Raw genomic sequence first — 13,818 nt, 5'->3', positions numbered from 1 at the left:
CCAGGCCTCCTCTGGCAGGACCCCGGTGTGGCAGAGGTGTGGGATGAGTCCTGGTTCCCGCGTGGTGTCTACACTGCACGTGGGGGGTTTGTTTTTCTGTCGTGTTTGACTGGAGTCAGGCAGTTGTATGTTTTCACTGCCCCTTTCACTTCCTTTGGCTGGAGACAGCAGGCTTTTGGGGACCGTGTTTGTTGGTTCCCACTGGTGTTTCTGGGTTGCCGGCTTCCCTGGCGGCCAGTGTAGGATACATGAGACCAACGAAAACCAGGAAGTCACCAGCGTGTTGTTCCTTTGGTCCTGAGGTCCCTGGCCAGTCTGCTGCCTTCTCTTCACCTCTCAGCATTTTTATGTTTCTTTCAAATACAAAGTCCAGGGATTCTAGCTGTGCTTAGTGAGAGAGGAGTAGAGAAAAGTATGTTCACTCCATCTTTCCAGAAGCAGAAGTCCAAATTTAATTAATTTTGAATAGGTAATACATTCATGTGACATACAAATTAAATGCTGTAAAAAGATGTACAATGAAAATTAACTCTCTACCACCCACTTCCCTTCTTAGATGGCAACTACTGTTTCTGGTTTCTTCCTGAGGTAACTCTACATGTACCAGCAAATATACACAGACGTGTTTTTACCTAAGTGGTGGCATACCACGAACACCGTTTTGCACCTTGCTTTTTTTCTCCTGACGCTCCATCTCTGAGAACGTCGTGGGTCACTTCGTGAACTGCTTCTGTGCTTTTCGTGGCCTCATGATACTCCATTGCATGGAGATGCCACATGTATGTAAGCAGTTGGGATGTTTAGGTGCTGATCCTGTTATCTGTTATATTTGTTGTCCTTTCCATCTTAATGTTCTCTGCACACTTGTTGTCTTTGTTTACACCTGAGTCAGGGTCCTGTAGGAAGCTGTGGTGTGCTGGAGAAAGCTGCGGGTGATTTAGATCTGTGTCCTACGATGAGTCATGTGTGTACTCCGTGAATACTCAGAGATGCTCACTGATAGCTACTCTTCAGACACATTTCTCCATCATGTTCACAAGGACTATTTGGACCACATCTTGCTTGTCATAGGTATGAACAAAAGATTTTGAATATAAGCTCTATAAGCCTTTACTGTCTTTCATGGCTTTAGTTGCTTCTGTGTAATAGTTAAAAGAAGCACACTTTATGGTTTGTTGCTGCTGCTGCTGCTGCTGCTGCTAAGGGCCACTAAAACAGAGATCTCCTGTCATTTGGGGTCAGAGTTCTTACATCTCCCTTTTGGGAGGGATAAGATTTACTTTGTTGTCAGGTGAATTTTTGAGCGTGGTAGCTTCATTCTCACTAAGGTTAGCATTTTTTGTCTTTAAGGTGGTGAGTTTTCTCTTGGTTAGATATACTGCCATCAAATTTTTGGCAAACTTGAATGAAGTCATGAATTGAAGAATCTTTTTGTCTTTGTCTCTTTACAGTCTTCTATGTTGACTTGGCAGTTTAATTCTAAATTCGAGCATAGTTAAGTTTGGTCTTGCCCGGAGGGTGGAATCTGGCACTGACACACTGTGAGGAGTTTTGAGGTCTGCCGCAAGCCCTCTCTCCAGGGGCCCTTGAAATGCTAACTGGCGCATCAGATGGTTCTGTGTCAGCGCACCACTGGATGGCATGGTCGGTGTTCAGAGATGGGCTGTGTTTGTTTCCACCGGTTGCCTTAGTAAGTGTTGGCCCTCCAGACTTTTCTGGCCCCACTCTCAGCCTCGTGGCCCTGACAGGCTCTGTCAGCATCCTCTGACCTGGATGCTTTCTCTAGGCTCAGCCCCCAGCATTTCCTGCAGAAATGCTGTCCCTTAGATTTGTGCCACCTTTTGTAACTTGAAAGCTTCGAGACTAAATGTGGCAATGAGTTGGAGTGAGAAAAGGAGATGGGCAAAGTGATTTCTGTCCTTTTTTTTTTTCCACCTCTTCAGCCTGTTACTTGAAGATAGCTTTCTGAGAAAAAGGATTAAAATTCACTTCCGTAGCTTTGTTCCTATTCTTCATTTGTAATAAATTGGGGATTTCAGATAATCTACCTTTAAAAATAATTGTATTTGTTTACTAATTTGTTTTGGAATAAATTTGATGAAGAGTAGTTTTTAGGAACTTAGAGTTTAACCAGGGCTTAGGAGTTTAAATGGAAAGTTGAATCTTTGTAAAGCTTTCCACATTTCATTAGATGTTAATTCTGGAGTTAAGTTTTATATGATTATTTACTACTGAGTATATTCCTAAGTATCAAGGTTAAGCTCTTATTAAAATAATGTTTTAAAAAAGCCATTGATATTTTTACATGATACAATGGTTTGATTATTGTACTTTTCTTTTTGTCAGGTACTAGTCAGCAGCCTCTTAGTTTTTCTTTTAATGGGAAATCAGGTTTGTTTGTTTGTTTTTTTTTTTGGTAACAAGACTAAAAATATGTTTTAAATCTGACAGAGTTTCATGAAAATGACATGAGGCATTTTTCGGTTTATTCTTTTCTTCTGTATTATATTTTAAATTTTGTCTCCTATATTGTATTTTAAAATTTGGAACCTATTGGATACTCCATGGGCATTTCACTTACTGTCTTGAGGAATTTTTTTCAGATGAAACTGAGAAATTTAGTGATGTAGTTTTTGTCAACATTAAAAGCAGACCAGCTGAGTTCTTTTGTGCCATGCTGAAAATAATGCTGGAACATGGTAACTTGTTTCTGTATTACTTTATGTACTCATCGATAGAGTCTTTTGTATGAACACACTCGACCCCAAATAAAACCCTAACGTTGACAATTTACTTTACACACATAGGGATTTTATCATCCTCTCTTGATCATTGAGATGAGTGAGTGTGGTGACGGACTCTTTGTGCTGTTTTCCCTAAGGCATCGCCATCAGAGAGTCTGCGAAGGTGGTCGACCAAGCCCAGAGGAGGGTGTTGAGGGGTGTCGACGACCTGGACTTCTTCATAGGCGATGAAGCCATAGATAAACCCACGTACGCCACAAAGGTAAACTCCTACCGGGATTCGCTTCTGCAAGGGTGCAGCCAAGAGCAGGGCAGCAGGATGAGGATGCAAAATGGCGCTTTCTGTAGACACTGTACTTGTGAGAGCTGTAGAATAGATTGTATTCTTCTGTTTGAAAAGAGGCTTTGTTGTTGTTGGTTTTGATGAGGGTATTTTTGACGTGGGGAATCAAGTGAATTTACAAATGCAGAGTTGACTCAGGGACTGCTGGGTTATGTGGAAAGCCAGGTCTGCTCTTGTGGAAACCTGCAGGTTGACTAATTAACCTGTCATATGTGGAAAGTTGCAGATTGATCAATTAAAAAGAAGCACTAAAGTTATTTAACTAGACATTTGTTCTTAAAAAAAAAAACACTCCCCAAACTCCAGATCCAGCGGTATTGTGGATTCATTAGCTCTGCTTTTCCATGTGTTACCCCATTGTTAAGATGATTCTTTGTGCTTAGAAGTGGGTGGAGTAGAATATAAACAGTCATGTCATGTAATCTTTCTGGTGAAGTGCCTGTTGTTTCTTTCTATAAGTTACCATTCACTCCGTGCCGAGGAACTGTCGAAGACGTCGCCGGCTTCCGTCTCTTCCGGGCCAGGGCTCTTGTTAAACTGGTGCTCTTAACTGATGTGAACTGAAGCTTGATGTGGTTTGGTTTCTCTTGCTTTAGTGGCCAATAAGACACGGAATAATTGAAGACTGGGATCTGATGGAAAGGTTCATGGAACAAGTGATTTTTAAATATCTTCGAGCTGAGCCTGAGGACCATTATTTTTTAATGGTGAGTAACTGGACCTAAGAGGACTATATCCCTGTGAATTCCACGTTGCGTAGATTGAAAACCCACGGTGTTCTTCCCTGGGGAGTTTTTAATGCCTGTTAAAGCAGTTTCTGTGAATGGGGGTGCTTTTTGGGCAAACGACAGAAAGCTCAACAAAAATGCCTGAAAGCCAAAAGGGGCTTATTATCTCATGAAACAAAAGGGCCAGAGGCAGGCTGCTCCCGGGCTCGTGATTTCAGCAGCTCAGGGACGGGGGCAAGGACCGGCCTGATTCAGTAGTTTGGCCTCTGGTGTAGGTTCCCCGCAAGCCCCAGGATGGCCGCCCAAGTTCCTCTACCACCTCTTGGTGTATTTGCTGTCCGAGGTAGAAGCACTTTTTAGGAATTAAGAATCCCTTTCCTAGAAACCTTCGCAGCAGGTTTACCCCAGCCGTCCCTGCCTAGCCGGTCCCTTGCAAGGGGAATGGAATTACCTTGACAGGTTTAGACTGATCAAGATTCTCTCCCTTGGGCTGGCGAGGGGAGGGGAGGTTCCTAAACAGGCCTCTAACAGCCAGGAAGGTGGAGGGAGGAATGAATTTGGGTAGGAAACCAACTGTGCACTTGGATGTCCTCGAGAAGTAACCGGATGGCTCTGATTTTTGCTTCTTATATAGCAGAGGAAACTGAGTCAAGATGTTATCTTGCCAGGGTTTAAATCGCACTGTAAAATAAAGTTGAGCTGAGTTATGGGCCCTGATATTGTGGTACTTAATTGATCTTGTTCAAACAAAATAAAGCATTACAGAGAAATGAAATATCTCTTGGTTATGGAGTCTGTTCTAATTGTTCGACTCAACTTCACGTTTCCTTCCATGAAATGTTCTTTTTAAGTTAAAATTAATTACATGTACAAAACACTTGCTTTGTGGAGAGCAGTTGTACGTAGCGTAAGCTGCACGTTACAGCCCACATAATTTAGCTTTGGATTTTTTCCATGCAAGTACATTGTCAAATGGTCCCTGATCCCCAATTATATAGCTCTTTCTAATGTTAAATATGGAGTGTTCTTTAGAATTATCTGGCTTAAAATATGTTAACTACAAGGCTAGTATGGTAGTTAGTGGAATCTATATATTTAATGTCTATTACAGCAAGTCCTTGAAAGTGCCCTGAGCGTTTTTTCTGGCTATATCGTCATGACTAGGAATTGCCAAGTGTGAATGCTGTGTTTTACAGGCCACCATGTGTTTTCTCTCCTGTGCGTCTACAGCGGTTTATGTAAAATAAATGGAGCCGGGAAACTGACAGGGTGTCTGAGTGGCTTTGTCTTTAAAGCCTCGGTAGATCACAGATTCCCGCCTGTCCCACCTGGCGTCTTTCCATCTCTCACGCATCGCGTAACAACCTGTTGGACAGGACTTCAGGAGCGCACGGCGCCCAGCAGCTTCCTTCCGTCCGCCTCAGCTTCTCATGCGAGGCGGTCCCCTCTTGCTCCACTCAGAGGGACGCTTAGTCCTAGCCTGTGGAGCAGACACACACCACCAGGACACAGCCCACAGGAACTGTGTCCTACAAGAAATTGTGTTCTGCTTTAGCTGGCATTATAGGCTGGTAAGATAAAACCACTTTCTCGGAAGGAATTGGAGGTGTTTGGTGTGAATATGGAAAAGTCCATTTGCCAAAAATGAGTACCTGTAATGAATATTCAGAAATAATCAAGTTTATTAAATTAAACAGAGAAAATATTGTGTTCTGTGTATTGTGCTTTGAATTTTGCAAGGTCAGTTCATTGCGTGATGTGACTGAGGAAGTAATGAGAATGGTCCGTTTCTTTCAGGTTGGTGCCCTTAGTCGCCATTTAATGGAATAGTTCAAGGGGAGTAAAGCAGGTGTAGAGATTTACGGCCGAGTCTACAAGTCAGTTGACGACATTTACTGAACTGCTATATCAGATAATGCTTTTAGGTATAAGAGAGTCTAAAGGGGTTAAATTAAAGGTCCCTCAGTAGCCCCCCAAATTGTGCTTTCTGACTGCGGTGACCAGATGCCCGAGTGTATAGGTGGGAATGAGCTCATTACGGCTCACGTTTTTCAAGACGTTTTAGAGACTCGGCTGTATTGGCCATGTGGATTGAGCAGATATCAAATGGGAATCCTACTCTTTTCTCCAATACTGAAGTGCCCAGAGTTCAAAACAGAAGCATATATTTTAAAGAATTGCAGTGCTCTTGGTGGAAATCGAGTTACAACTTTAGAAGAGATTGGCGGACTCTTTGAGTATGAATCAAGGAGGAAGAGCAAGCAGCACGTGCTGATCAGGAATGCCTGAGAGCCGGGAGCCGGACAGACGGACGTCCCAGCTCAGAGAGAGAGAGAGAGAGAGAGAGAGAATCGCCCTTCCTTCGTCTTTTGTTCCATTCGGGTGCTCGGTGGCTCAGATGACACCCGCCCATATTGGTGAAGGCATGTCTCTGTTCTCTGTCCGCCGAATGCTAATCTCTTCCAGAGACACCCTCACAGACACACCCAGAAATGATGTTTTACCAGCTCTCTGGTCGTCCCTTAGCCTAGTCACACTGACCATAGCATGTGCTAAGTCCTGACTCGCCAGAATAGTTGCCCTTCCTGGCTCTTGAGAAAGATGTAGACCCGCTGTGTCCAGTACGGAAGCCACCAGCCGGTGCGAAGGTTGACAGCCCTGGGTATGCTAAGTCCTTCACCCCCGGCCCACGCGCTTTCCACCTTACAGTACCTTGTCGTCTCCTCTCCTGGTCTCCCTGGCCCACGCGCTTTCCACCTTACAGTACCTTGTCGTCTCCTCTCCTGGTCTCCCTGGCCCACGTGCTTTCCACCTTACAGTAAGTACCTTGTCATCTCCTCTCCTGGTCTCCCTGGCCCACGCGCTTTCCACCTTACAGTACCTTGTCGTCTCCTCTCCTGGTCTCCCTGGCCCACGCGCTTTCCACCTTACAGTACCTTGTCGTCTCCTCTCCTGGTCTCCCTGGCCCACACGCTTTCCACCTTACAGTACCTTGTCATCTCCTCTCCTGGTCTCCCTGGCCCACGCGCTTTCCACCTTACAGTACCTTGTCATCTCCTCTCCTGGTCTCCCCGGCCCACGCGCTTTCCACCTTACAGTACCTTGTCATCTCCTCTCCTGGTCTCCCTGGCCCACGCGCTTTCCACCTTAGAGTACCTTGTCATCTCCTCTCCTGGTCTCCCTGGCCCACGCGCTTTCCACCTTACAGTACCTTGTCGTCTCCTCTCCTGGTCTCCCTGGCCCACGCGCTTTCCACCTTAGAGTACCTTGTCATCTCCTCTCCTGGTCTCCCTGCCTTCAGGATTTATATATATATCTATATCTATATATATATATATCTATATCTTTTTAACATCTTTATTGGGGTATAATTGCTTTACAGTGGTGTGTTAGTTTCTGCTGTATAACAAAGTGAATCAGTTATACATATACATATGTTCCCATATCTCTTCCCTCTTGCGTCTCCCTCCCTCCCACCCTCCTTATCCCACCCCTCTAGGTAGTCACAAAGCACCGAGCTTTGTGCTATGCAGCTGCTTCCCACTAGCTATCTATTTTACATTTGGTAGTGTATATATGTCCATGCCACTCTCTCACTTTGTCACAGCTTACCATTCCCCCTCCCCATATCCTCAAGTCCATTCTCTAGTAGGTCTGTGTCTTTATTCCTGTCTTACCTGTAGGTTCTTCATGACATTATTTTTTCTTAGATTCCATGTATATGTGTTAGTATACGGTATTTGTCTTTCTCTTTCTGACTTACTTCACTCTGTATGACAGACTCTAGGTCCATCCACCTCACTACAAATAACTCAATTTCGTTTCTTTTTATGGCTGAGTAATATTCCATTCTATATATGTGCCACATCTTCTTTATCCATTTATCCGATGATGGACACTTAGGTTGCTTCCAACTCCTGGCTATTGTAAATAGAGCTGCAATGAACGTTTTGGTACATGACTCTTTTTGAATTATGGTTTTCTCAGGGTATATGCCCAGTAGTGGGATTGCTGGGTCATATGGTAGTTCTGTATGTAGTTTTTTAAGGAACCTCCATACTATTCTCCATAGTGGCTGTACCAATTCACATTCCCACCAGCAGTGCAAGAGTGTTCCCTTTTCTCCACACCCTCTCCAGCATTTATTGTTTCTAGATTGTTTGATGATGGCCATTTTGACCAGTGTGAGATGATATCTCATTGTAGTTTTGATTTGCATTTCTCTAATGATTAATGATGTTGAGCATTCTTTCATGTGTTTGTTGGCCAATCTGTATATCTTCTTTGGAGAAATATCTATTTAGTTCTTCTGCCCATTTTTGGATTGGGTTGTTTGTTTTTTTTTGTTATTGAGCTGCATGAGCTGCTTGTAAATTTTGGAGATTAATCCTTTGTCAGTTGCTTCATTTGCAACTATTTTCTCCCATTCTGAGGGTTGTCTTTTGGTCTTGTTTATGGTTTCCTTTGCTGTGCAAAAGCTTTTAAGTTTCATTAGGTCCCATTTGTTTATTTTTGGTTTTATTTCCATTTCTCTAGGAGGTGGGTCAAAAAGAATCTTGCTGTGATTTATGTCATAGAGTCTTCTGCCTATGTTTTCCTCTAAGAGTTTGATAGTTTCTGGCCTTACATTTAGGTCTTTAATCCATTTTGAGCTTATTTTTATGTATGGTGTTAGGGAGTGTTCTAATCTCATACTTATACATGTAGCTGTCCAGTTTTCCCAGCACCACTTATTGAAGAGGCTTGTCCTTTCTCAGCTGTACATTCTGCCTCCTTTATCAAAGATAAGTTGACCATGTGTGCGTGGGTTTATCTCTGGGCTTTCTATCCCGTTCCATTGATCTATATTTCTGTTTTTGTACCAGTACCATACTGTCTTGATTATTGTAGCTTTGTAGTATAGTCTGAAGTCAGGGAGCCTGAGTCCTCCGGCTCCGTTTTTCTTTCTCACGATTGCTTTGGCTATTCGGGGTCTTTTGTGTTTCCATACAAATTGTGAAATTTTTTGTTCTAGTTCTGTGAAAAATGCCAGTGGTAGTTTGATAGGGATTGTGTTTAATCTGTAGATTGCTTTGGGTAGTAGAGTCATTTTCACAATGTTGATTCTTCCAATCCAAGAACATGGTGTATCTCTCCATCTATTTGTATCATCTTTAATTTCTTTCATCAGTGTCTTATAATTTTCTGCATACAGGTCCTTTGTCTCCTTAGGTAGGTTTATTCCTAGATATTTTATTCTTTTTGTTGCAGTGGTAAATGGGAGTGTTTTCTTAATTTCACTTTCAGATTTTTCATCATTAGTGTATAGGAATGCCAGAGATTTCTGGGCATTAATTTTGTATCCTGCTACTTTACCAAATCCATTGATTAGCTCTAGTAGTTTTCTGGTAGCATCTTTAGGATTCTCTATGTATAGTGTCATGTCATCTGCAAACAGTGACAGCTTTACTTCTTCTTTTCCAATTTGGATTCCTTTTATTTCTTTTTCTTCTCTGATTGCTGTGGCTAAAACCTCCAAAACTATGTTGAATGATAGTGGTGAGAGTGGGCAACCTTGTCTTGTTCCTGATCTTAGTGGAAATGGTTTCAGTTTTTCACCATTGAGGATGATGTTGGCTGTGGGTTTGTCATATATGGCCTTTATTGTGTTGAGGAAAGTTCCCTCTATGCCTACTTTCTGCAGGGTTTTTATCATAAATGAGTGTTGAATTTTGTCGAAAGCTTTCTCTGCATCTATTGAGATGATTATATGGATTTTCTCCTTCAATTTGTTAATATGGTGTATCACGTTGATTGATTTGCGTATATTGAAGACTCCTTGCATTCCTGGAATAAACCCCACTTGATCATGGTGTATGATCCTTTTAATGTGCTGTTGGATTCTGTTTGCTAGTATTTTGTTGAGGATTTTTGCATCTGTGTTCATCAGTGATACTGGCCTGTAGTTTTCTTTCTTTGTGACGTCTTTGTCTGGTTTTGGTATCAAGGTGATGGTGGCCTCGTAGAATGAGTTTGGGAGTGTTCCTCCCTCTGCTATATTTTGGAGGAGTTTGAGAAAGATAGGTGTTAGCTCTTCTCTAAATGTTTGATAGAATTCACCTGTGAAACCATCTGGTCCTGGGCTTCTGTTTGTTGGAAGATTTTTAATCACAGTTTCGATTTCAGTGCTTGTGATTGGTCTGTTCATATTTTCTGCTTCTTCCTGATTCAGTCTTGGCAGGTTGTACATTTCTAAGAATTTGTCCATTTCTTCCAGGTTGTCCATTTTATTGGCATAGAGTTGCTTGTAGCAATCTCTCATGATCTTTTGTATTTCTGCAGTGTCCGTTGTTACTTCTCCTTTTTCATTTCTAATTCTATTGATTTGAGTCTTCTCCCTTTTATTCTTGATGAGTCTGGCTAATGGTTTATCAATTTCGTTTATCTTCTCAAAGAACCAGCTTTTAGTTTTATTGATCTTTGCTATCATTTCCTTCATTTCTTTTTCATTTATTTCTGATCCAATCTTTATGATTTCTTTCCTTCTGCTAACTTTGGGGTGTTTTTGTTCTTCTTTCTCTAATTGCTTTAAGTGTAAGGTTAGTTTGTTTATTTGAGATGTTTCCTGTTTCTTAAGGTAGGCTTGTATAGCTATAAACTTCCCTCTTAGAACTGCTTTTGCTGCATCCCATAGGTTTTGGGTCGTTGTGTTTTCATTGTCATTTGTTTCTAAGTATTTTTTGATTTCCTCTTTGATTTCTTCAGTGATCTCTTGGTTATTAAGTAGTGTGTTGTTTACCCTCCATGTGTTTGTATTTCTTACAGATTTTTTCCTGTCATTGATATCTAGTCTCATAGCATTGTGATCAGAAAAGATACTTGATACAATTTCAATTTTCTTAAATTTACCAAGGCTTGATTTGTGACCCAAGATATGATCTCTCCTGGAGAATGTTCCATGAGCACTTAAGAAGAATGTGTATTCTGTTGTTTTTGGATGGAATGTCCTATAAATATCAATTATGTCCATCTTGTTTAATGTATCATTTAAATCTTGTGTTTCCTTATTTATTTTCATTTTGGATAATCTGTCCATTGGTGAAAGTGGGGTGAATGTACTATGAATGTGTTACCGTCGATTTCCCCTTTTATGGCTGTTAGCATTTGCCTTATGTATTGAGGTGTTCCTATGTTGGGTGCATAAATATTTACAATTGTTATGTCTTCTTCTTGGATCGATCCCGTGATCATTCTGTAGTGTCCCTCTTTGTCTCTTGTAATAGTCTTTATTTTAAAGTCTATTTTGTCTGATATGAAAATTGCTACTCCAGATTTCTTTTGATTTCCATTTGCATGGAATATCTTTTCCATCCCCTCACTTTCAGTCTGTATGTGTCCCTAGGTCTGAAGTGGGTCTTTTGTAGACAGCATATAGATCTCTTGTAGATACCTGTCTCTTGTAGACAGGTCTTGTTTTTGTATCCATTCAGCCAGTCTCTGTCTTTTGGTGGGAGCATTTAATCCATTTATATTTAAGGTAATTATCGATATTTATGTTCCTACTCCCATTTTCTTAATTGTTTTGGGTTTGTTATTGTAGGTCTTTTCCTTCTCTTGTGTTTCTTGCCTAGAGAAGTTCCTTTAGCATTTGTTGTAAAGCTGGTTTGGTGGTGCTGAACTCTCTCAGGTTTTCCTTGTCTGTAAAGGTTTTAATTTCTCTATCAAATCTGAATGAGATCCTTGCTGGGTAAAGTAATCTTGGTTGTAGGTTTTTCTCCTTCATCACTTTAAATATGTCCTGCCACTCCCTTCTGGCTTGCGGAGTTTCTGCTGAAAGATTAGCTGTTAACCTTATGGGGACTCCCTTATGTGTTACTTGTTTTTTTTCCCTTGCTGCTTTTAATATGTTTTCTTTGTATTTAATTTTTGATAGTTTGATTAATATGTGTCTTGGAGTGTTTCTCTTTGGGTTTATCCTGTATGGGACTCTCTGTGCTTCCTGGACTTGATTAACTATTTCCTTTCCCATATTAGGGAAGTTTTCAACTATAATCTCTTCAAATATTTTCTCAGTCCCTTTCTTTTTCTCTTCTTCTTCTGGGACCCCTATAATTCGAATGTTGGTGTGTTTAATGTTGTCCCAGAGGTCTCTGAGACTGCCCTCAATTCTTTTCATTCTTTTTTCTTTTTTCTGCTCTGCAGTAGTTATTTCCACTATTTTATCTTCCAGGTCAGTTATCCGTTCTTCTGCCTCAGTTATTCTGCTATTGATCCCATCTAGAGTATTTTTAATTTCATTTATTGTGCTGTTCATCGTTGCTTGTTTCTTCTTTAGTTCTTCTAGGTCCTTGTTAAATGTTTCTTGCATTTTCTCTATTTCCAAGATTTTGGATCATCTTTACTATCATTATTCTGAATTCTTTTTCAGGTAGACTGCCTGTTTCCTCTTCATTTGTTAGGTCTGGTGGGTTTTCATCTTGCTCCTTCATCTGCTGTGTGTTTTTCTGTCATCTCATTTTGCTTACCTTACTGTGTTTGGGGTCTCCTTTTTGCAGGCTGCATGTTTATAGTTCCCATTGTTTTTGGTGTCTGTCCCCAGTGGTTAAGGTTGGTTCAGTGGGTTGTGCAGGCTTCCTGGTGGAGGGGACTAGTGCCTGTGTTCTGGTGGATGACGCTGGATCTTGTCTTTCTGGTGGGCAGGTCCACGTCTAGTGGTGTGTTTCGGGGTGTCTGTGGCCCTATTATGATTTTATGCAGCCTCTCTGCTACTGGGTGGGGTTGTGTTCCTGTCTTGCTAGTTGTTTGGCATAGGGTATCAAGCACTGTAGCTTTGCTGGTCGTTGAGTGAAGCTGGGTGTTGGTGTTGAGATGGAGATCTCTGGGAGATTTTCGCCGTTTGATATTACATGGAGCTGGGAGGTCTCTTGTGGACCAGTGTCCTGAACTCGGCTCTCCCACGTCAGAGGCACAGCACTGACTACTGGCTGCAGCACCAAGAGCCTTTCATCCACACGGCTCAGATACAAGGGAGAAAAAGTAGAAAGGAAGAAAGAAAGAGGATAAAATAAAATAAAGTAAGATAAAATAAAATAAATTTATTAAAATAAAAAGTAATTATTAAGAAAAATTAAAAAAAAAACAGACGTACAGAACCCTAGGATAAATGGTGAAAGCAAAGCTGTACAGACAAAATCTCACACATACACACTCACAAAAAGAGGAAAAGGGGAAAAAATAATATATCTTGATTTCAAAGTCCACCTCCTCAGTTTGGGATGATCCGTTGTCTATTCAGGCATTCCGCAGATGCAGGTACATCACGTTGATTGTGGAGCTTTAATCCGCTGCTCCTGAGGCTGCTGGGAGAGATTTCCCTTTCTCTTCTTTGTTCGCCCAGCTCCCAGGGTTCAGCTTTGGACTTGGCCCCACCTCTGCGTGTAGGTCGCCTGAGGGCATCTGCTCTTCGCCCAGACAGGACAGGGTTAAAGGAGCCGCTGATTCGGGGGCTCTGGCTCACTCGGGCGGGGGTGGGGGGGGAGGGGCACAGAGGCGGGGCGAGCCTGTGACGTCAGAGGCCGGCGTGACTTTGCATCAGCCCGAGGCGCGCCGTGCACGCCGTGCGTTCTCCTGGGGAAGTTGTCCCTGGATCCCGGGACCCTGGCGGAGGCGGGCTGCACAGGCTCCCAGGAGGGGCGGTGTGGAGAGTGAGTGACCTGTGCTCGTACACAGGCTTCTTGGTGGTGGCAGCAGCGGCCTTAGCGTCTCATGCCTGTCTCTGGGGTCCGCGCTGATAGCCGCTGCTCGCGCCCGTCTCTGGAGCTCCTTTAAGCAGCGCGCTTAATCCCCTTTCCTCGAGTACCAGGAAACAAAGGGAAGAAAAAGTCTCCTGTCTCTTCGGCAGCTCCAGACCTTTTCCCGGCCTCCCTCCCGGCCATCCGTGGCGCACTAGCCCCTTCAGGCTGTGTTCACGGCGCCAACCCCAGTCCTCTCCCTGCGATCCGACAGAAGCCCGAGCCTCACCTCC

At 42.6% G+C, this 13,818-nt stretch overlaps 1 protein-coding gene across 4 annotated transcripts in view; it reads left to right on the top strand.

Moving 5' to 3' along the window:
• Nucleotides 1-13,818, top strand: part of LOC131762513 (actin-related protein 3B) — a 133,106-nt gene that overhangs the window by 91,316 nt on the left and 27,972 nt on the right. For 3 of the 4 annotated variants that reach the window (XM_067041765.1, XM_067041766.1, XM_059074129.2), the window contains 2 exons: nt 2,882-3,006; nt 3,684-3,794. The exons of the other annotated variant lie outside the window; for it this stretch is intronic. In XM_067041765.1, the coding sequence (XP_066897866.1) occupies nt 3,723-3,794 (72 nt within the window). In that variant the 5' untranslated portion in view covers nt 2,882-3,006; nt 3,684-3,722. The remainder of the gene's footprint in view (nt 1-2,881; nt 3,007-3,683; nt 3,795-13,818) is intronic. 4 annotated transcript variants of the gene reach the window in all.

Source organism: Kogia breviceps, chromosome 9 (assembly GCF_026419965.1).
Source record: "Kogia breviceps isolate mKogBre1 chromosome 9, mKogBre1 haplotype 1, whole genome shotgun sequence".
Lineage (NCBI taxonomy): Eukaryota > Metazoa > Chordata > Mammalia > Artiodactyla > Physeteridae > Kogia > Kogia breviceps.
This window is presented reverse-complemented; position numbering and strand designations above follow the sequence as displayed.